Raw genomic sequence first — 23,299 nt, forward strand, 5'->3', positions numbered from 1 at the left:
TTGCATGCCAGACAATGCAGTGCGTCTTGGTGATCTGTTAGTTCTTCTGTTTAGTTCTTTACTGTTATCACAGTACTTTACTGTTTTCATTCAACCTCAGTAACCCCTCTATCTCGGTCAGGGTCATAGTGAATCCAGAACCTATTGGGAGAACAGTGGACATGAGATAGGAATACACTGTAGAAGGGACTTCGGGACACCATGCACACACATTCGCACAAGCATGCACACTTAGGGGCAATTTACTGTAGCCAATTTACAATCTTTGGAAGTGGAGGAAACCAGAGAACCCAGAAGAAACCCACGCAGACATCATATGAAACTCTGAAATATTTCAATCTCTTCTTGTTCCCAGATAAGTATCCATGCACAACTATAACCCTCTTTCATTTACTCTTCTCTGCTTATAAAGTTGATAATAAATATATAATATAAATAATAAAAAGTAATAAATATGAGGGGTTGAACTTGTATGATAGACTGTTGCATCTGCAAACAGGATCAACATTCTGATTCAAGTACACACACTGTCTCATCAATCAGACTGTACTGTCTGGAAATTTAAATGAACGCATCTGGATAATTGACGTGCTTCTGATCAACAAAATAAACTATGACTATAACATATCACAGCTCACCAATAAAAACAACCTATTAAAATCCTTTTTTTAAAAAAAGGGTTAATATAAGATTTAAAAAAAAAAAAGGATTTATATAATACTCAGTAAAAAGCCTTAAATAATTTATAGTTGTAGTTTAATGTGTTAAAAGGGATCACTTAAACTTAAACTCAGCCTCATTTCTAGTGCTGCTACCGGGAACCAATGTGCGGGGTTGTTTTTGCTACCCGGACGCATTTCTGTTTTGTTCCTATTCAGAATTAACCGTTGCCGCGCTACAGAAAACATGGCAGCTCAGGTGAGAGCTTCATGCCGCTTTCTCAACACGTTCCTTTCGTTTGCAATGCTGTAGTTGTAAGATCGCGTTATTACTACTAGATTTGAATTGTGTTTATTATTTGCTTTATGCCCAGTTTTGGTTGAAAAAAAATAAAAGTAGTGTTGGATGAAGTTCCTGAGCTAGTCGGCTAGCTCTTCCTGTCTGCACATGTAATTCATGCTAATTTGCTAAACACTTCTTCGTGTAAACAGTCAGTGGTCATCAGATCTATCATCGTAGGAGATGTAAAGACATTCACAAACTAACCAAGTTACTTAGATCCCTTAACATAAGCCACGAATATTTGCTGCTGCTCTGTTTATAACGTGCTATATTAGCGATATTAGCCAGCTAGCTAAAGGTTACTGGAAAACTGTCATTATGCTCATTTCTTGTACATCTCCCGAAAGCAAAACAACATACGATGCTTTAGCTCCGACTACTTAATAATAATAATAAAAACGTGATGTTTAATAGTCGTTTGTTGTGATTAATTCGATGGGGTAACTAGCTTAAGTTTTGTCTGTTGTGGCTGAAGTGTCACTATGGCAACGTGCCTCTGAGCGTTGTAGCGCCTGCTTGGATTCTACTTTGTTTATACGTGGTTTGTAATGCTAATGTACTTCTGTAATGTCTTTTTAAATGATTCTAAAAGATGGCAACCACGAAAGTGCCTGAAGTGCGTGATCTCACCAAGATAGAGAGAATCGGTGAGTAAAAACGTGTATGCTTTTTTGATCAAATAATTAATGAATGAAGTTATCTTTAAAAAGATGTTTACTGTGTTTGTCTCAGGTGCACATTCACACATTCGTGGCCTTGGCTTGGACGATGGTTTGGAACCACGACAGGTAAGACTCCTGACACTGCCTTGTCACTTGGTGTAGTTACCCTAATGCTGCCTTCACGAGCTACCGTAAATAATAAAAAAGTTGCACACACATGACCCCACAAGTTGTAATTAAGACTGGGGAAATGTTAATGGGACTTACAACATATCAGAGAAGAGTTCAGTTTCTCTACTAATACAAGTTTTTGTTAATTTGTCTAAATGCTGCTAATTTGTTAGGGGTTGCTCTTTTGGTCATATTTATTTAAATATTTTAGTAATCATTCTATGCATGTTGTACATGTGAAAAAGCTGTGATTTGTCAGCTGATTTGTGTTATGGTGTCATCAAATATGGTTCTTTTTTTTTTTTTTTTTTTTTTTTTTTGACAAAGAACGTGAGAAAGACATACTCCACTTAGAACAATACCAAAGACAAGTACCACTTAATTTGGGTAATTCTGATGGCACCTGAAGGCAGCATTGAGCCACAGCAACTACCTGGCTGGTATAGCTATTACATGTAACACAAGTTGCATAGAGTTGGTCTTAGAACACATAATGAGACATGCTTACTGATGGCTCTACCAAAAACAGTAGACGATCATGTTCTGGCAGAACTTGGAGAAGTGTCTTTTGGCTTAATGGACTCCTTATATGAAGAGTCAAGTTGTATTTGGGCCTGAAAAATCTAATTGAAATAAAAACCTCTTTGCAAAAGCAGATCTGGAGCCACAGGTTGCAAATCATCATCATGGATGGCCCTCAGACACTCAAATAAATGCTATAAAGACATGATATTGTGATGGTACTGACTGGTAAGTGACCGTGTCAGTTGAATGAGCGGACAGGCTGTAAACAAAAATGATGTTTTCTGTAAAACAGTCTGAGTAACAGTATATACAGCTTTCTGAAATATTCCAGAAGCGGAATGTCAAAAAGGGATTTCTTTTGGGGATTTTGTAAGGTATGTGAATGTAAATAAAACCATGTTTGTATTATACACATTTAATGTTTTTGATTGTGTCAAAGGTGTCCCAGGGCATGGTGGGGCAGCTGGCGGCTCGAAGGGCTGCTGGACTGATATTGGAGATGATTAAAGACGGGCACATCGCTGGGCGTGCAGTGCTTATCGCTGGCCAGCCTGGGACGGGCAAGACTGCCATCGCTATGGGTATGGGCTGGGATTATTTATTTATTTATTTATTGTTATTTTTAAACGAATGTACATTTTAATTCCTATTGTAATCTATTCATCAGTTGTTTAGTAACTAGAGCTGGAAATATGGCAAGATATTTATATTGTTATTGAATAAATTCTAGCACCTTATCTCAGCTTTTTTTTTTCCAGATAATTACAAACTACAGCTGATGTGCTATAAAATTGTCTAAATAATTTTCTATATTGTACCATTTTACTTTTCACTCTTAAACGTTTTTCTAATATATATTTTTAATCATAAAAACTTGCATTTTCACAGACAATAAACCGAATATAATCTAACGTGTTTAAAAAAATGCACCTATGCTGTATTGTTTTGTAAAATATTATATAGTGATGGATATCTCATATTCTAGAAATCTGTTCAAAACCCATAATACACCAGTCTCTATTTTGAAATGTACTTGATATTGTTGTGTGTGAAATGGTAGGACATTTATAATGACGGTTCTCCAGTGACCCTGTCAATAAAAGTGTCTGGGTGTGTTTGTACAGGTATCGCTCAGTCACTTGGTCAGGACACACCTTTCACTGCTCTGGCAGGAAGTGAGATCTTCTCTCTGGAGATGAGCAAGACAGAGGCCCTGAGCCAGGCTTTCCGCAAAGCCATCGGCGTCCGAATCAAGTCAGTAGGCTTCCAATTTTTATTTATATTTTTGGGAAACGTGAGAAATACGTCATGTTTCAGGGTTAAATGTTGTTTGAGCATGTGTGTATGTTTGTACAGAGAGGAGACAGAGATCATTGAAGGGGAAGTGGTGGAGATTCAGATCGACAGGCCTGCAACGGGAACGGTACGTCTGAGCGTAATTTGATATAAACTACTTTATTTCTCATTAAACACCACAGAATATGTTACATGAGAACCCACATTTTATTTTGTTGTTGTGTATTTGCTTACTGAGGACAATTCGGTTATTGGACGTTATACTGAGACAATAGGTGTGTCACATACTTATGCACTATTCTATGCACTATTCTGTTTGTGATTGTCCTTTCCTTTTCACTTGTCTTTGTTCAGGGTGCGAAAGTGGGTAAGCTGACTCTGAAGAGTACAGAGATGGAGACCATCTATGACCTGGGCAATAAAATGATTGAAAACCTCACTAAAGAGAAGGTCCAAGCTGGGTGAGTAAGTGCACAACACAACACAACACAGCACAACACAACTCGGGTTCCTTGTGCTTTATAATGTGCTTTATTCCTGTCGTGTAGTTAAACATGCAAGACTGCATGTGATATCTAGTTATACAGGAACTCTGACTGAGCTTTCTACTCCTCTTTAGGGATGTGATAACTATCGATAAAGCCACAGGGAAGATCTGCAAACTGGGCCGGTCTTTCACCAGAGCCAGAGATTACGATGCCATGGGACCACAGGTAAACACTTAAACCACACAGAGGGTGCATCACATATATTCATGGATGTGATTTATTTTTATTTTTATTTTTTTTCCCGTATAAATCTGAATTTCCATATTTTCATGTAAATTGCTTTAATCCAGTTCAGGGAGAACCATGATGATGGGTTTAACATTGTCTAGAAACCACAGGTTTCTTTAAGACAACATTATGGACTGTATAAAGACTGAAACCATAAAATAACCTTAGACAAACACACACTGCAAAATGGCATTTATTTCCCTAATACATTTTTATTCCATACACAGATTGCACCTTCTTTTTTGTATTTAGCTGATTATATACTGCTATATAACAAAGTATACCTTTTATATAGTGCAAATCTACTGCATTCGGCTTACTTATAAACCGCTGGCCTCGGTACGAGTTCCAATCCGCTTGACTTGGATTTAGTTATGTGTTCAGGTTTCAGTTGCAAGAAGATGCAACTGAAGCCAAATTGCTCCTTTAATACTTTTCTTATTAAAAGTATTAAAATCCCCATGCTGGATGTTGCTGCAGAAACAAGAACCCATTGTTTGTGCTGGTTGGAATGATTAAACAGCTACAGCTACTGTAGGGGAAATTATAAGATCAGCTCTGAATAGCTTTATTTCTTGTCAAAGACCATGAATAAAAAAGAAAAAGGAAACAAGAAAATCTGTCGTTTTTTGTGGCTAAGCATTGTTATTGTTCAGAAAAACCTCCATGTAGTAACCCAACATTATATGATCAATTAATATGTGGTCATTGCTTTAATTTCTGAACATGATTTCATTCCAAAAAGTGAATTTGATGAAACACACTATCTTACTCTTGAGAGTTTGTTTATCAGCGTTAGAAACCTTCAAGGTGAAAGACTTACATCTTACGTTTCCTGCATTTGGAAGACGCCCTTGTGCATCCAAAGTGATGTACAACCGTGCTTTTAAGTCTCTGTCGATGAATACATTAACACAGGCTCACTAGGTTACACTTAGGATACCATCAACCTAAAACTCTGTTCAGGTTTATTTGAAATAAATAAATATACACTTAAAACAAACAGGGAAAAAATGCAGGTATTGAGAAAGAGGTAGGCCTTCACACGTCGTTTGAAGATGTCTGAACATCTAGGAGAAGTTCCTTTCACCACCTCGGTGCCAGAACAGAGAAGAGTCTTGATGTATACCTACCTCTTACCCTGAGAGATGGCGGGATCAGTCGAGCAGTGCTGGGAGATCTGAGGGAGCGAGGTGCAGCGCGAGGAGCGATAAGAGCGAAATGGTCCGTTTTTGGATTTGTAGGCAAGCATCAGTGTTTTGAATCTGATGTGTGCAGCTACTGGAAGCCAGTGGAGGAGCGCAGAAGTACGGTGGTGTGGGAGAACTTAGGCAGGATGAAAACAACATTCAGCTGCATTTTGGATCATTTGCAGAGGAAGAATTGCATTCATAAATAGATCTGTTCATAAATATAATCTGCAGATTAAGACTAAATCCAAATCAGAGTTCCATTGACAGATTTAAAAAGATTTGTCCCACTTTTTGTTTGAAAGCAGAGAGAATTTCTTCAAAGTGGTAATGTTTGTCTTTTTTGATTTCAGACAAGGTTTGTGCAGTGTCCGGCGGGTGAACTGCAGAAACGTAAAGAGGTCGTTCATACGGTCTCGCTGCATGAGATTGATGTGATCAACAGCCGCACACAGGGATTCCTGGCACTGTTCTCAGGTCTGCCTTCATTTCTACCAACAACAGAGCCTTAGCCTTCATTAACCACAAGCATTAAAGAAGAAGCCTTTATTTGTCACATGCACATTACAGCACAGTGAAATGTTGATCTTTGTGTCTGAGTTTAAAGGAGCAATTCTATCTTTTGAATTGATTGCATGTTTGTGTACTTTATGACCATGAAAAAGTTGATAATGCAATTAGTTTGCAGTAGTCCACTGATTCATGCTCAAATTAATTTCTTTCAGTAACAGGAAGTTTAAACATACTTTATTGATGATAATAATAATAATAATAATCGGCAAAAATAAAATTCGACTAACTTAAGTTTATGTTAACAACTTTACGTCGTTTGGGAAATAATTCAAAGCACAAAAAAAAATCACAAATGATAAATTAAAAAAACAAGTGAAGAATCAGATTAAAAAATGTTAAAATATATAAAGTAATGCATGTATAAACATTATTTAAAGTATTCATTTTGTCTTATTTACATGACATTCAGTACAAGGTGTATATAGAGATTATGCTTTCCACTGCAATGCAAGGAACACTCATTGAAATACATTTTAAAATATAGCTGCAGGGTTTGTGCTACCAAATATCTTTCAGTAACTTTTGGATTTTAATTAACAGCCTTTTTCAAAAAAAATTTTTGTTTCGATCACCAATCAGGGAGAGACTTTGCAATGTTGTAGCCTGGAGTACTACCTTCTCTCTAGACCTTACAGTTTGGTCTGCAGGATCAGATTTAGAGCAGAAAAAAATATATAATAGTAATTATTAGTAATTAATCAGTAAGTTCCTAGAGTAGTAATAGGGTTTCAGCACTTCCCGTAACAAACACAGAGCAACGTATAATGTTTTTGTCAGCCGGAAAACACATTGAGATTGTATTGAGTAATTTAGGAGACAACTAGGTAAAGACCAACAACTTTGTTCGGTGTTAAATTAGACCTTTTGGAAAACAAAAGCTTAGATCAAACCTCTGCAGTGCATCTAATTCCATTTAGGCTTTGATTGTACTCCACTGTACACCCTAATTTACATTTCCTAATGAAATAAAAGCAAACATTTATGGGGATTAGGATCCCTGGTGTATGTAATGCTGAATCTGGTGTCTGCGTGTTATACAGGAGACACAGGAGAGATTAAATCTGAGGTACGCGAGCAGATCAACGCCAAAGTGTCTGAGTGGAGAGAGGAGGGGAAGGCTGAGATCATTCCTGGGGTGAGTATAGCTTCTTTGGTACACCCTAATCTCAGGCCTCTGAGGTTTCACTTGGGCTCTGTTCACTACGTTTATCTCTTCTGACCAAATCCTACATTCCGTGGCTACATTCTTTTCTCCCTCATAGGTCCTCTTTATAGATGAAGTCCATATGTTAGACATCGAGTGTTTCTCCTTCCTAAACCGAGCCTTAGAGAGCGATCTCTCCCCTGTCCTCATCATGGCCACTAACCGAGGCATCACCAGGTGTGTACATGCACACAACTAGACTTATTTTTCCCTAGACTGCTTATATCATCTGTTCCTCTTCTACAGAATCCGAGGCACCAACTACCAGAGTCCTCACGGCATTCCTATCGACATGCTGGACCGCCTGCTGATCATTGCTACGTCTCCATACACTGAGAAGGAGACCAGACAGATCCTTAAGATTCGGTGAGATTTGTGTTAGATCCTGCACTAGGGTTCTCACTATGGTGGATATTTTAAAGCCAGGTTGTGCACCATTTAGCAGGCTTGTCGTGGTATGTATGACACATCTGCTTAAATTAAACAGTGCTGATGTTTAAGACTCAGGCCATATCCTGGTCATCTTGTAAAAAAATGCTAATTGTGTAGCTACAGTTACATACCGCACCATGACAAGCTGCACTGTTACGATTAAACTCAATGCAAATATTTCACTCCTTCAATTATTATTCCTTTATTTGACACTCAAGTGCCAATATGTCCCGTGTGTGTATGTGAGTAAGGGCGTAAAAGTGTATTTTCTAAACATGCACATTATTCCTGATTGGTTTTCCCCTGTTAAATCTTGTTAAATCAGGTGTGAGGAAGAGGATGTGGAACTGAGCGAGGAAGCTCACACAGTGCTGACGCGTATCGGACAGGAGACGTCACTCCGCTACGCCATACAGCTCATCAGCACCGCAGGACTGGTGTGCCGCAAACGCAGGGTATCGGACATGCACTATATCTTTTCTTTAGTGTGTTTAGTTTTGACACGTTTGACATGTTTTTAGGAGACATATTCCGTAACCTTAAACATTTTCAACAAATTAAAGTATATGCACCTCTCACCTCAGGGTTTGTGCTATTTGTGCTGCCTGTGGTTCCATCATGAATGGCATGAAAACATTGTAATGCTTGGAAGTTGCTGGAAGTAATCCACTTTTGTCCTCCTCAGGGTACCGAGGTCCAGGTAGAGGACATTAAACGTGTCTACTCTCTCTTCCTGGATGAAGCTCGCTCTTCACAGTACATGAAGGAGTACCAGGACTCCTTCCTCTTCAATGAAGCACGTGAGTCTCTTTTCTGATTTTTTTTTTTTCTTTTTCCATTTAATAAATCTGACTTTAAGAACAAAATTGGATTCTTCTCCATTTATGGTTCTCATAGTGGGATCCTGGTTCTGTGAAACGTACCAAGGGGGTTGATTGGTTTTATTTTCATACAGTAGTTGTAATCATATTATATTTACTATTGTGTTCTAATAATAAAATAATTAAATCCAATAAAAAACAATGCATTTATTATTATTATTATTATTATTATTATTATTATTATTATTATTATTATTATTTGAAAAAGAAATAAATGTGCAATGATTCAGCCTAATTCAGTAGTAATTGTCCTTGAGCTTTAATTTGAAAATTAAATATAATACTATTAATCATGTTAAACATCAAATATCGCAAAAAAAAAAAAAAAAAAAAATCATGCTTTTGATTCTTTCTACAGAATCAAGTCAGATGGACACAGCTTAAGGAAGGCTGAGAGGAAAGGATTTTTTTCTGATACGTTCCTGTGATGTTTTATTAACTCTTGAGGCCACAATGCACTGATGCCTGTGAAGTGCTTTTCTTCTTTCCGGAAGAGATTCATATGCACATTATAGCTGTTTGTTTATTTCAAAAAACAAATCCCTACTGTTTGCCTTGTTAGTACTTTCTTTGCTTAGAATTTACATTTGAAATTTGCGTTGATTTCTAACACCTACGGTATTACTTTTCCATAAAATAAATAAATAAAGACAGTCTAAAAACCTCTAAGGAGCCTGGATTTTTCTTGCAAAAGCCACATTAATCACTTTAAATTTAATTTAAAAGAACGATCAGGTTTTCACACTCATTATTCGGCTTATTATAAGAACGCACTTGATCCAGTACGTCTTATTAGTTTCTGAGGTCATGACCTAAAGTCATCAAGGTCACGTCATCAGATTGTGTGTGGGACGTCGGCTACTTTATCACGACTTTAATTCACTCATTATACGTTGCTGAATTAATTAAACGATGCTGACGTTTTGGTTAATTTCATGTTATACTGCAAAGTATTGATATGCTAATGACGCTTAGTTACGTCTGTGGTCAATTTTGGAATCAAATTTTCACTAAACATGTTGAACATTTATGTCTTCCCCACGTTATGTGGAACTTTAAGGAGTTATTCCTTAAAGTTCCACATAACGTGGGGAAGACATAAATGTTTGATGTGTTTGTCACTGCACATGTTTAGTGCCTTACTAATTTTACCATTGACTAAGGAATCAGTTGATTTACTGCTGATTACTTATTAAAAAATGATGAAATGTAATGTTAATTTGCTAATTAGAATTTAAAGTATAAAATATTGCATACTTTGTCCATTTAGAGTAATGAGTGGAAATGAATCGATTGAAGGCCAACTGATTCAGCTCATTGTAAACAGACTGAATCTCTGGTGAATCACTTCACCGTTGACGCTTGAATAATGGACAGCAGAATTCAGATTCGCTGCCTTATCTATTATACATTCATAAAATAGTAGATAAAATCCAACATTTTTAAAACACACACCGTATTTAGGAAAATTATTCGTAGGCTGCAATATTGTTGCAGTACTGCTGATTGTGGCCAGGTGGCAATGCATCACCATTCTTAGGTTCATAGCTTGCTTCAAAGGAGCTGAATCCATTCTAAAATGTAATATCTTGCTTATAAGAAGGCTTTATGCGTTATGTTACAGAACATGTGCCGTTTTTATGGCCTTCACCGATTAAATTATTTTTAATGAACCGTCCCCAATGTCTTATTTTTTCATTTGCCAAATCTTCATTTTTGGCTCTGAGCTATTATTAAGAACAGTAGTCCTCTTTATACCACAGAGTACCACAAAGTCTGATGTTTCAGGCCTGTTGGTCAGTAATGACAGAAATATTTCCCTTAAGATCGTGGATTATTACCAAAATAGAAAATATTTGTTAGCATATGGGTTGTTAAACTCCTTCAGATTGCGTGTGGTGTTAAAAACACAAACCAGAGCTGTATATATAAAACCTTTCCTTCCAGAAAAATGAAATCAGCACAAGGGATGCAATTCATTTTCCAGCTCAGAAAAGGTATTCGGACAGGCGACAAATTAAAGGAAAAACCCGACATAAATTGAGTTGGTAACATGTTAAGAACAGCTTCGATGTGTTTTGGCGTATATTCTCTAAGAGCCTCTTGTTGTGTACTAGAGGGATGAATGCTTTTGGTATTTCGTTCACTTGGTGTTTTGCTGATGGTGGAGAACGCTGGATAAAATATTGGTCTAAAATGTTCTCCAGGTGTTCAGTTAGGTTGAGATCAGTTACTTGAGGCCAAAGCATATCATTTACATTATTTTCATACTCTTTAAACTGTTCAATGACCCCGAGGATAGAGGATTAGGAGAGAAATGTTTCAGTATAGGTTAAAGGTGAGCAAATACAAACACTTTTATGCCCTTACTCACACATACACACACAGGACATATTGGCACTCAAGTGGCAAAGTCAGAAGAACTGTGTCATTCATCATACATGTAGCATAAAAGAAATATTTTAATTGTCATAAGAAATATTTTATAGGTAAATTAAATCCAGGTTTTGACACTATACATCAGAAATTCTTTATGACTTTGTCTAGCTTAATGAAAATGGTTTATTTCAAATAGAGTTGAAATTATTTACTTCATATATTGAAGTAAATAATGTCTGATAGTCCTAGTCCATGTTAACAGCTATCTGACTTCCTGCTGCAGACAGTTACACAGGAAAAATATACAATGGGCTCATATGGACAAACACGATAGTGAGACTCGATCTTTGTCTGAAATCACAAAAGTCTGAATAACAAACATACAGCACTAACAAAAAGCCAGACAGCTGTCAAATTAAACATTAATGCTAATAACCTTTTGTTTGGTCCATTATCCATCACCAGAACAGCATTAAATGAAACATTAAATGATTGAATGCTTGCAATAGTTTGTTACGTGCAGTGCTGATGTCACATTGAGACCTACAACGGTTTTAATAGGAGAACGAAAAATTCTGTAACATAATGGTCATTGTTACATTGTTAGCTGTTGTCACAAGTTTTCCAGCTCTGCCAGAAGTCATATTAATAAGAATCCCAACATACACTGGTGTGAAAAAGTGTTTGCTCCCTTCCTTAATATATCGCTTATCCAACACAGGGTTTGCTAGCGTATCCTAGTGAACCTGGGTCACAAGGTTGGGGACGACCTTGATGGACCTCCTAGATGGAACACCAACCCATCACATGGCACAATCTCAAACACTATAGACACTTTAGAGATGCCAGTCAGCCGACATGCAAGGTAGGCTGACTGGCATCTCTAAAGTGTCTATAGTTTTTGTGAGTCTGTGAGATTATGCCATGTGATGGGTTGGTGCTCCATCTAGGAGGTCCATCAAGGTCGTCCCCAACCTTGTGACCCAGGTTCACTTCCACCTTGTGTGTCTGTGCACGTTCTCTATGTGCTTGTGCACAGACACACAAGGTGGAAGTGGAAATTGATCCCCCAACCATGCTAATCACTGAGCTTAAACCACAACCCCTATAGACCAACATGTTTAAAATAAAAATAGAAATCAGAAAAAATAGAAATTCAAAATTTCATTTGAAATTTAAAATGTTGGACATCACTGAAGACCACAATTTTATTATAAAGATTAATACACAGGTCATTCAGATGGATGTTTTCTTTAAGAAAGTTAATTTCAAATCTAGACCCCTGAAGTAAATGAACAGGTAAATCATTCAGGTCTTTCGCCCTGGCTGTACAGTCTCCCTGGTCGTAATACGGATCATGTAAAGGCCATTGTGAGTTTATAGAAATCAGAGAATCGTCTCTGTTAGCACTCCGGCAACCCAAAGATAAGGACTGTAACTCAAACCTGGCCATTAGCATGCCTTGGCGAATGGGAGAGAGCTTTACTGAATGATGTGTCAATTACTCTCTCGGATGCTGGAACACTGATATCGCCTCCTTAGACCACAGTAAACTATTTGATACAACACCTGAGGATAGGATTTCTGTCTGTGTATAATTTTTAGGTCATAGTCAGGCTTTGAAGAGGAAATCTTTCCACTGTCTGGGTAAACTAATCTTAAATGCAGTTTTATGCTCTTTAAATAAAAAAATTACTTGCTTTTGAAAAACCATGAATGCGGTGCTATTGGAGTGCAAATCATCATCATACAAACTGACAAAAAAGAGAAGGAATATGAGCTGGAAATAAAAGCCTGAAATCCCCTATTCATTCCTACTCAGGATGTTCATTTACTTATTTACTGATGTTAGCTAAAGCTCCAGCCTCTTTACTTCCACCGATTACTCTTTCTCCACTTCTGCCCCTTTTGTGATACCCTGCCATCCGGATCCTACAAATCTATCTATCTCCTGCTGCCACGTTCCCAGCATGCTCTGTTCCTCTAAAACCATCAGGCCCACTGCAGCTGTGACAAACAAATCTGGGTAGAAGGAAAGGTACTGCTGGAGCCTAAAGACAGAATAAACCAGCAAGAAGGTAAGAGTGATGGATGTCGCACCAGTGCAACTGTCAGGTGGAAAATGAAGATTGAACTGGAAAGATTCTGCTCATGAAGTGCCAATTTTTCTGTCTCCAGTTTTTTCTCCTTCCAATTTGTCTCATGGCTATGTTTAGCTACTCATAGCCAGATGCATCCCGATGAAAAGAATTATACCACTCTGTTCGCAATGATAGTTAAAACATTCACATGCGCACACACAGGCAGGGCAGGTGTGTTACTGCGATAGCCCCCTTGGCACCATGATCGATGTTTATATTTCTCTCACACTCAGTCCCTCTCTTGTTCAGCTTTTATATTTAGTAAGGTAAAATAAATAGTGTTGCGCAGCATGCGTGTGCCATATCTGAGCTCCACATAAGGCTTGCTTTAAAACTGTTGGGTTTTATCTTCCCTTTTAGGAATATATGATAGAAATGACAGTGACAGCCCTGAAGTTTTGCAGAGGTTTTTTTTTTTTTTTTTTTTTTTTTACACCTGTCCATTATTCCAGAGTCAACAGTATAATGATTCACCAGAGATTCTGGCTGTCTACAATGAGTTGAATCATTTGATTCTGCTCAAGCATAGGAGCTGGACTTCAAATGATTCATTGCAATTCATTCATTAAATGGACAAAGCATGCAGTATTTTTTTCATACTTTAACTCTAGTTAGCAAATCAATCAATCAATAGTAAAATCAGCAAGGCACTAAAATGTGCCGTGACAAATACATTAAACGCCCCTGCATTAATGCTATTGTGCTTTCATTGTCTAAGCTCATGTGGCATTTATCCTGTTAATGAATACATTTGACTACATGTAGCGCATCTTCCCCGAACAACAGTGGATCCTTCTTGTCATGCTGTATCATGCACACAACTGAGAGTTACACATGCCTCACCGGTCGTGCTAATGAACAGCTCAGGAGTTCAAGCATTTTAATTCAATTACACAATTACAGCATGAAAGAATTGCCTGCATATACAAAAGCATACATGCCCATACATGCCCTCTACATTCACTTAAATGAGTCGACTCAAGGAACAGTCTCGTTCATGAATGACACAACACTACATCATGGTCACATCCAGTGGCTTAGTACTTACCAGTATGAGGCGCTTTGAATAAGACAGTGATATTTATTTCAGTCATTCGTTCATTCATTTTCTACCGCTTATCCGAACTATTCTTGGGTCATGGGGAGCCTGTGCCTATCTCAGGCATCATTGGGCATCAAGGCAGGATACACCCTGGACGGAGTGCCAACCCATCGCAAAAAAATTAAGAAACTCTTTCGAGGATGGACAGAACATGTATTGCATGTAGTGGAGTTACCAAATTTTTTATGAATTTGACCAATTTCTTTAACCCAATTTTTTATCTAATGTTTTAGATGTAAATTAAATATACATTTAAATGTAAATGTCTGTCAAAAAGCTGAGACTGAGTGATGCAATACTGCAGTAGCTACAATTCTACTACATAACATAAGTTGTGATTTAACAAAGTCTATAGCTGTAGTCATACGTTTATATGTTTATATGACTACCTATTTCTGCTTTGCAGAATCTTCAAAATGTTGATAATTAAAGAAAAACATCATAAAAATGTATTTTGTGTTGTATTAGTTCTACCCTGAATAAGCTGATTTACATAACGGAGGTTTACGTATAGTCCACAAAATACATTCATTCATTCATCTTCTACTGCTTATCCGAACTACCTCGGGTCACGGGGAGCCTGTGCCTATCTCAGGAGTCATTGGGCATCAAGGCGGGATACACCCTGGACGGAGTGCCAACCCATCGCAGGGCACACACACACTCATTCAATCACACACTAGGGACAATTTTCCAGAGATGCCAATCAACCTACCATGCATGTCTTTGGACCGGGGGAGGAAACCGGAGTACCTGGAGGAAACCCCCGAGGCACGGGGAGAACATGCAAACTCCACACACACAAGGTGGAGGCGGGAATCGAACCCCGACCCTGGAGGTGTGAGGCGAACGTGCGGGTTGGATAAGCGGTAGAAAATGAGTGAGAGTGAGTGAGTAGTTGAACCAGTTTCATAAATTTAACATGAAATTGGAAACTAAATGATAACAATTTGCACATCCTGTACATCCTGTTCAAAATTTTACACCCCTCTGGCTCTTAATGTGTTAGGTGGCCATCTCGAGAAACAGTGAATATTTGCATGTTTTTTAATAGTTGTATACTATTAAAAAATTAAAAAAATGAATATTTATTATTAATTATAATAATATATTGTATGCTATTAAACTGAGACGAGTCCCTCAGTTGTCGTCAATGTGAAAAGATGGATCTCAAAATCGTGTAGCTGCTGTAGGAACGAGGTTAAATATTCAGACGATTTTGGATATGTAAAGAATTTGCAGGACCCAAAGGATTTATTTGGACCAACAGTGGGAGGTTTAAGGGACTTAACCATCCAGGTAACAATAAGCAGTATTAAGTGTGTAAACCTTTGAACTGGTTTATTTGTGTGAATTCAGTTATGATTGTGTCTTGTGGACTATGTAAAAATATGTTATGTGAAATAGCTTATTCAGGGCAGGATAAGTAAACGAATGCAATGGTGTAATGTAAACTTATAACCTCTACTGTACGTTCTTGAATCAGCAGCAGACAGATAGCATTAATCAACAGAACCCCATGTGCTGCTTTCTGGGGCTTTTAACAGTTTGTTATACAACAGTGTGTGAAACAGCGTCCTGCGGTATCGATTTGCCGAAAGTAAAAAGTCTGCTGAAAGGTCAGGGTTCACAGGCCAGCCGCATGACCCCAGTGCATGTTGAAGAATGCGTGTTGTATGCAAGATGTCAAAGTGGACAGATTTAAACAGGGGCTGTTCCACTAGAGTAAACTGCTTCGATTAATTGAACCATTGGAAATCCTTTTTAAGTGCTCCAGTGGGTTGAAAAGTCACGCTGATTTATGGTTTTAGTGACAATAAAGAGCATTAGGTAATGTGCCTGTTAATGTCTTGCTATGTATTGCTAGGTAACATTTTATGCTAATTTGCTTCACTGATAATCTTAATAACTGAAAATTGAATAGTTCTTAACAGTTACCTTCAGTCTGACCTTATTTTACATATAGAAGGTGAAGGTAAGCTGTAGGGTTTTGCATCTGAAACTTTTGTTAGTATTATTTAATTTGTTCATTCATACAAATTCAATAAGTGCTGGTCCTGTTCTGGGTCTGTCTGTCTGTCTGTCTGTTTATTATTCTTGTCCCATGTTCTCTGTTTTAGATAAAGTTTCATATCTGGTACAGTATGACATGGAATTCATGAAAATATTGTGATTAAGACCCCTTTTTGTGCAGCACACACACTCTTTCAGTTTCCTTGATTTGTAATCTCTGAGGCTTTTAAGCAAACACTAAAGTGCACACTGCACACCTGCTTCCACTACTCAGTTGCATGCAGTCAAACTGTGGCATATTTTTTTAGGACAGAAATTAGAAAAGAAACAGTAGAAATAGATAGATAATATGAAAAAGAGCAAAAAAAAAAAAAAAAAAAAAGAAGAAGATAAAGGTCTTGTGTATATAAACACCATATAAAACACTTGGTAATCACAGTGCAATCCTAACTCACAAACAGCAGCACACACAGCAGCTATGTCGTGTTCCTCAAAGAGGAAAGCCGTTTATCATGGAGAGAGTCTTTGGCGTGACCCTAAAATGAGGCATTTCTCCTCCGGCTGTTATTGTAACAGTACACCATTTCCAAAAAGAGTTCAAGAAGAAAGATTACTATGGAAAGTAGAAGTGGCTGTAGAAGTCTGGCATCAGCTCTGATCTGGATAAACATGAGCAGGGTGTATAATCACAGGTGCTGAGTCAAGTGTAGTGACTGGTATGAATTCTGGAATATGAGAAGTAGTATTACGTTTCTGTAGAATCGGCAGAATATTGGAGTACACAGGAGTGTATTTACATATTAAAATTTTTCAAAATCATATTAGAAATCTTACTAGCATATGGACATGCAAATTGATCTGAATGTACCAAAACCAAGATTAGTTCAGTGACCTCCAGTGAGTCTGATGTTAAGAGAGCAAAAGATCTTGTGTTAATCATTTACTTGAGTGTAAGAGACTTGATTGTATATATGGAATATAGATATAAAAAGTCTACACCCTCCTTGAAAAGTACAGGATTTCACACCTTAAATATGACACAGCAACCAACAAACCTCAAGTGGGAAACAAATAGAAATGTCTAAATGACAATTGCCTGGTAGCACAAGTGTGCAAAACCATTGACTAATATTTTGTTAAAGAACCTTGCAAAAAGTTCTTTAACAACCTTCGACAAGTCATCCCACAGGTTTTTGACAGGATTTAGATCTTCATCTTCAGCTGTCTAACAGAAGCCTGCATGCTTTGTGCCAAAATAGATTGCCATTTGGCACTATCACCATTCCCTCTATACTTACTTGACAAGTAGTCCCATAACATGATACTACCACCACCATGCTTCACCATGGGCATAGCACCAAATTAATCTTTTCGGATTACGCCCATAAAATTCTACCTTGGTCTCATAAAATTTTTAGCCTCATGGTTTGAGGTGATTGGGAAGAATAAGAACAGGGAGTGACCAGTACTTGACAGATTTTCCTGCAGCTTTTATAATGTTGCTGTAGGTCTATGGCAACGTCACTGATAAGTTTTCATCTTGTTATCTTTTGTTAATTTAAGTTAGACATCCTAATCTTAGTGATGTCACTGTGGAGCTCTACTTGTGTACGATGGTCTTCACTGTGTACCATGGTCCCTTGTTCCAGCTAATGTTTTGGACATTCTTTAATATGCCTCCATCCTACAGAAACAGCTGATCTTTATTTGGGGCACAACATCATTGATGACAGTTGTATGATCATTACTGAATATCGATGATTAATTCTGAGCACAGTCACATACCCCAATATAAACCTTTTTTCTTGACTGATGTATATTACATTAAAATATTAAATCTGACATGATTTATCTTGGTTTTCTTTATTTTCACCAATTTAACAATGGTGCATAGAATCTTTTCCTGCACTCTACATAAGTTGTTTATTTAGGGACAAAAATCAAAAATGAAATTAAGAAAACCAATGGAATCTTTTTAATAGGTCTCAGTTAGGTCCCCACATAACATAAAACCATGTTGTCTTAAAACATTTGGTAACAGATATATTTCAATGTTCTCTGCCAAAATGAATTGGAGACACACGGTCGGACGCTCAATTATGTCATGCTGAACAGATCTTTATGAATGGGTCTAATTTCAGGTTGAGGCTTTTTAGAAATTGAGGCTTCTGCTGGCCTCAGTGTTTAATTTTCAAACACGAAAGCTAAACAGGCCAAGCATGTTTTGAGAGGCCAATCTGAATTGAGAGCCCTGAAAAGTGGCCAAAAATAGCAGCAAGTGCATCAGAGGAAAAAAGGTAGGCTGTTTTCAGGTTGTTGAGTGACTGTATTCATTACACTTTTTACCTCATCCATAACTACATACGGAAACTGGAGAGGTTCTACTGAGCATTTTTTTTTTTACTAACAAAAGCAAGGGTATCAAAGTTACTGAGTTTATGTTGTTTCTTGGTTGTTAAATTTGTATTCTACCTAACAAGCTATTTATTGAAGCAGCATGTGCACAGAAAGTGTATTTATGTATTTTTTTGTTATAACATTTACATATTTAGCAGACACCCTTATACAGAGCAACTTATATTTTTCTCATTTTATATAACTGAACTATTGGGGGTTAAGGGCCTTTCTCAGGGGCCCAGTGGCGGCAAATTGGTGGACCTGGGATTTAAATTCACAAGCTACTTATCTGTAGTCCAACACCTTAACCAACAGGCTACCACATCATAGTGTACCTAGTCTATCTGTCTATATCTATCTGTCTCTATCTATCTATCTATCTATCTATCTATCTATCTATCTATCTATCTATCTATCTATCTATCTATCTATCTATCTATCTATCTATCTGGACATTTACATTTTGTCGTTAGGAATATACTTTTAACCACAATATACAAGTGAGCCAAAATCCAACCCAAGTATAAAGCTGTGATATGTAACGAAGGTTTTTCAGTAGAATTAAATGAACATTAATACATTCATACACATAGTATGTAAATACTCATATAATCACTCTAGGCTTATTCTAGAAATGTTGGTGTTGCTGCAGTATATGTGTAGGATTGTCATGTAAGGAATAAAACGGATGCTGTAGTGGCTGTTATACATTACACATACACTATTACAATCCATGAATTTCATCCATTTATAGTGTAATGTTGTGAAACAAGTTCCTGCTATTATGTGATTGTGCAGTGTTCACCTTATAAAGACCTGTGTATAATGCTATAGAAATGGTCATGTATGATTATGAATGAGCACATTAACCTAAGCCTGTGGTTTGCCTTGAAGGCAGAACTACAGTCTGAGCGGTTGTTACAGAAAGCGAAATCAACGCCTTCTATAATTGCTATAAATTGTGTGTTGTTAAAGCCTTGTGAGGGAGTTGAATGATACATAGCTATTTAAGGTGCTGTGAAAAGGGCTGTCAGTCAATCGGGCAGATCTAGACTTCGCAAGTGTAAATGTTTTTGTACATTGTGTAATTGTTAATCAACAGAGAGATGTCCGCGTTTAGAAGCCGGTGGGAGATGTTCTGTTCCTGGCGGTTGGGAAAAGGCTTGATCATGTGTGTGTACTCTTTTGTGTGTTTATCTCGCACAAGGAGGTAGTTATGGAGCCACATTGTTTATTTCAGCTAATTTCACATGAAAGGATTAGTACATTCACTGTGTTTCTGACAAATGTGCATTTGAGGCACTGGCTGTGCAAAGTTCTATTTAAAGCAACTTGAGTAACTTTAGACACAAGACTATCGCTTGGGTTTTGACCGGTTAGGAGAGACAATGTGTTATATACAGAAAAAGAAGATACAAAAATGAGAATATGAACATTTTTTCAAGGCATGCATTGGTCCTTGGATCAAACAGGACAGTAGGAGGTTTTTAATTTCATGTGAGGACAGATATGAAGCACAAAGGGCAAAGAATGTCAAATAAAATGATTCTGATTATTATTGTTTGGGTTTAAATCTGAATACCGATACACAACTGTCACTGGGTTCTACCCCTTAAATATGAAGCTCATTAATAATGATGACTGTAATTATGAAGATTTAATTAATTTAATTTGTTGTGTTTATACTGTTCACCTTTGTTCATTAGACCTTAGGACAGAAACAGATCCATTAAAATCTCAACTGAATCACATTTGCATGATATGAATGCTGAGAAGTCTAAAATAATATGAATTAAATTTAACGCTAACTGCATTTTGCCGTAATTTTGACACCAACAAAGAATATTTCTGTGATATTCCTCTCTTTAGTTTAGGGTTGAGTTCCTTCTACATTTCTTTCATTCATCTTCTACCGCTTATCCTAACTACCTCGGGTCACGGGGAGCCTGTGCCTATCTCAGGCGTCATCAGGCATCAAGGCAGGATACACCCTGGACGGAGTGACAACCCATCGCAGGGCACACACTCTCATTCACTCACGCAATCACACACTACCGGCAATTAGTCCGTAGTTTTTTCCAGAGATGCCAATCAACCTACCATACATGTCTTCGGACCGGGGGAGGAAACCGGAGTATCCGGAGGAAACCCCCGAGGCACGGGGAGAACATGCAAACTCCACATACACAAGGCGGAGGCAGGAATCGAACCCCCAACCCTGGAGGTGTGAGTCGAACGTGCTAACCACTAAGCCACCGTGCCCCCTTCTACATTTCTTGTAAAAGCCAAACATATTGATGTAAAGCAGGTCTCAGCCTCATTCCTGCAGTCGTGTGTAGTCCACAGGTGAGTATCCTGTCCCAGGTTATGTGTTATTGATGTCACACTTAGATCCTGGGTGGAAAAAAATGCAGGGTGGTGGGCCTTGTGATTTTGTGGGTGGAACATGACAGCTGTCAACATCTGTAGACTCTTTAAGAATTCTGTTGTTCCAAGTGCGCAGTTAACAGACCAGACCTGTATTCTTCCAAATTATAAGTGTTTCCTGGCTTTTCATTACTGCCCGAGCATTTGTTTTGGCTTCATTGCCCACAACAATTATACAATTTGTCAAAGTCAATGCTTTGACCCTGCTTTACCTCGTTACTTCTACTTCCTGGCATATAATTCTATAGGTTTAAAAGCAGCTAAAATTAGGCACTTCAGATGGCAAGGAGACATAAAGTCCGGACTTGTATAACCAGACTGAACAGACAGCGTGACAGATAACCGTGCGCTAGTAATACGTGTCGATGAAAAATAATAGCACCTCAAAAAAAAAAAAAAAAGACAGCAGTATTTTCCCTAAATGTTATTGTTTGTTTAAGGTTGGAAGTGCACCTAAAATTACCTGCTATGTCGTTTTTCATTCACTGGAATGTTTTAACAGTTATAAGGAAGGCACATGTGGATTTTCTAGCTGACTTTAGGGGAACCATGTCTTCCTGACTACACCCTGGTATTTCCTTTCGATCCGTGCTTGGAACTGTTGACTTTGAAATTGTTCCCCTTTCACCTTGTTGTGCCCTCGTATGGCTAATTTATTTTTCAAGTTAACTCTGGGATGTTGTCTGAAGAGAGTAAGGTTTTTTATAGAGTTTTCAATTTTACTGGATTCAAGTTAACATCTAGCACTAAGAGCCATGTATTTGCTGCTTTTTAAAGTGTCAGTATTCCATCATGTGATGGGATTTTTGTCAGTGTCTGTTTGCTGGTCATGACTTTTTGGGTCCTTTTATGCTTTTTTTGTGGAGCAAAACCAAAATCTGCATGTTTTGACAGTAAGCTGCAGCAGTGCCTCTCACTGGAAGGGTTAAAACTTCAGGATCTTGTTGTTACTGTTCTAACAGCATAAAGTGTGAAGCGTATAGCACAACATATCATGTCACACTCACTAACTCACTCACTCACTCACTCACTTACTCACATATACACTCACACACTCATTCACTCTTATTTTCACTGACTCCCTCACTCAGTCTTACTTTCACTCATACACTCACTCTCACTCATTCACTCGCTCTTATCTTTACTCACACTGTCTCACTCACTCTTACTTTCACTCATACACTCATACTCTCATTCACTCACTCAAACAATTACTCACTCACTCTTACTTTCACTCACACACTCACTTTTAGTTTCACTCATACACTCACTCTCACTTATTCAATCACTCTTACTTTCACACATACTCTCACTCACTCACTCATACACTCACACACTCACTCACTCACTCACTCATTCTCAACTGAGATCCTACAGTGTGACATGGGGATCATGTTCGTACAGTCTGGCGAGCAACAATCGTGAAGGATGATGCAAAATCGCACAGTGTGAACCCAGCTTTATGAAGTAATTCTGTACCAAGCTGTGACCAGTTCATTTTCTTTTCCATGCAAATATTGTTTGTCATGTGTGATAGGTGAATATGTGAAAAGAGCTAGTGTGTGCAATTTGCTGCTTGGCTGACACATACTCCCTATTTCTTCATACACAGCCACTTTTTGTCTGTTTGTGTAAGAATTTGGTGTGTATGTGTCTGTGTGTGTGCGTGTGTGTGTTGTCAACACACTAGCGACCTTCTTTACAGGTTGGCAGCTAAATGTTTCCCTTCTAATAACAGAAACCTACTGGGCAACTGAGGTGCAGAACAAATTTCTCCACAATGCAAGACTTCATTCAGGTCCCTTAACATCCGGCTTGACTCTTTCATTGCCTGATGAAAATTCAGCCTTTTTCCACCTCTCTGTCTGGAGGAAGGAAGAAGAGAAACACTTCTGTTCTGAGCTTGTGAAAGTCTCCATTCTTCCTTCTCAGGTATTTGCAGGATGCACTTTTCACACTAGGGGCCATTCATGCATGCACCCTTTAAGTCAAGTCCCCTAGATCGGGTGTCCTGCTCAAGACTATTGACCTAGTTTGTGTCATTTAGTCTTTCCATTATTCATTATTCACATGCAGTACTTCAACAAGATGAAAAAAAAACCCCACAAAAACAGACAATGCCTGATGG

The 23,299-nt window shown here is 37.9% G+C and overlaps 1 protein-coding gene across 1 annotated transcript; it reads left to right on the top strand.

Moving 5' to 3' along the window:
* The first annotated feature begins 826 nt into the window (after window positions 1-826).
* On the top strand, window positions 827-9,381 carry ruvbl2 (RuvB-like AAA ATPase 2). Its single transcript, XM_060862739.1, has 15 exons — window positions 827-918; window positions 1,595-1,649; window positions 1,735-1,790; window positions 2,800-2,941; window positions 3,485-3,614; window positions 3,717-3,783; window positions 4,011-4,117; window positions 4,276-4,369; window positions 5,976-6,099; window positions 7,236-7,330; window positions 7,458-7,576; window positions 7,646-7,765; window positions 8,157-8,286; window positions 8,517-8,631; window positions 9,071-9,381. The coding sequence occupies exons 1-15, from the start codon at window positions 907-909 to the stop codon at window positions 9,094-9,096; spliced, it is 1,392 nt and encodes a 463-aa protein (XP_060718722.1). The 5' UTR covers window positions 827-906; the 3' UTR covers window positions 9,097-9,381.
* Window positions 9,382-23,299: the final 13,918 nt, after the last annotated feature.

Source organism: Tachysurus vachellii, chromosome 26 (genome assembly GCF_030014155.1).
Source record: "Tachysurus vachellii isolate PV-2020 chromosome 26, HZAU_Pvac_v1, whole genome shotgun sequence".
NCBI classification, from domain to species: Eukaryota; Metazoa; Chordata; class Actinopteri; order Siluriformes; family Bagridae; genus Tachysurus; species Tachysurus vachellii.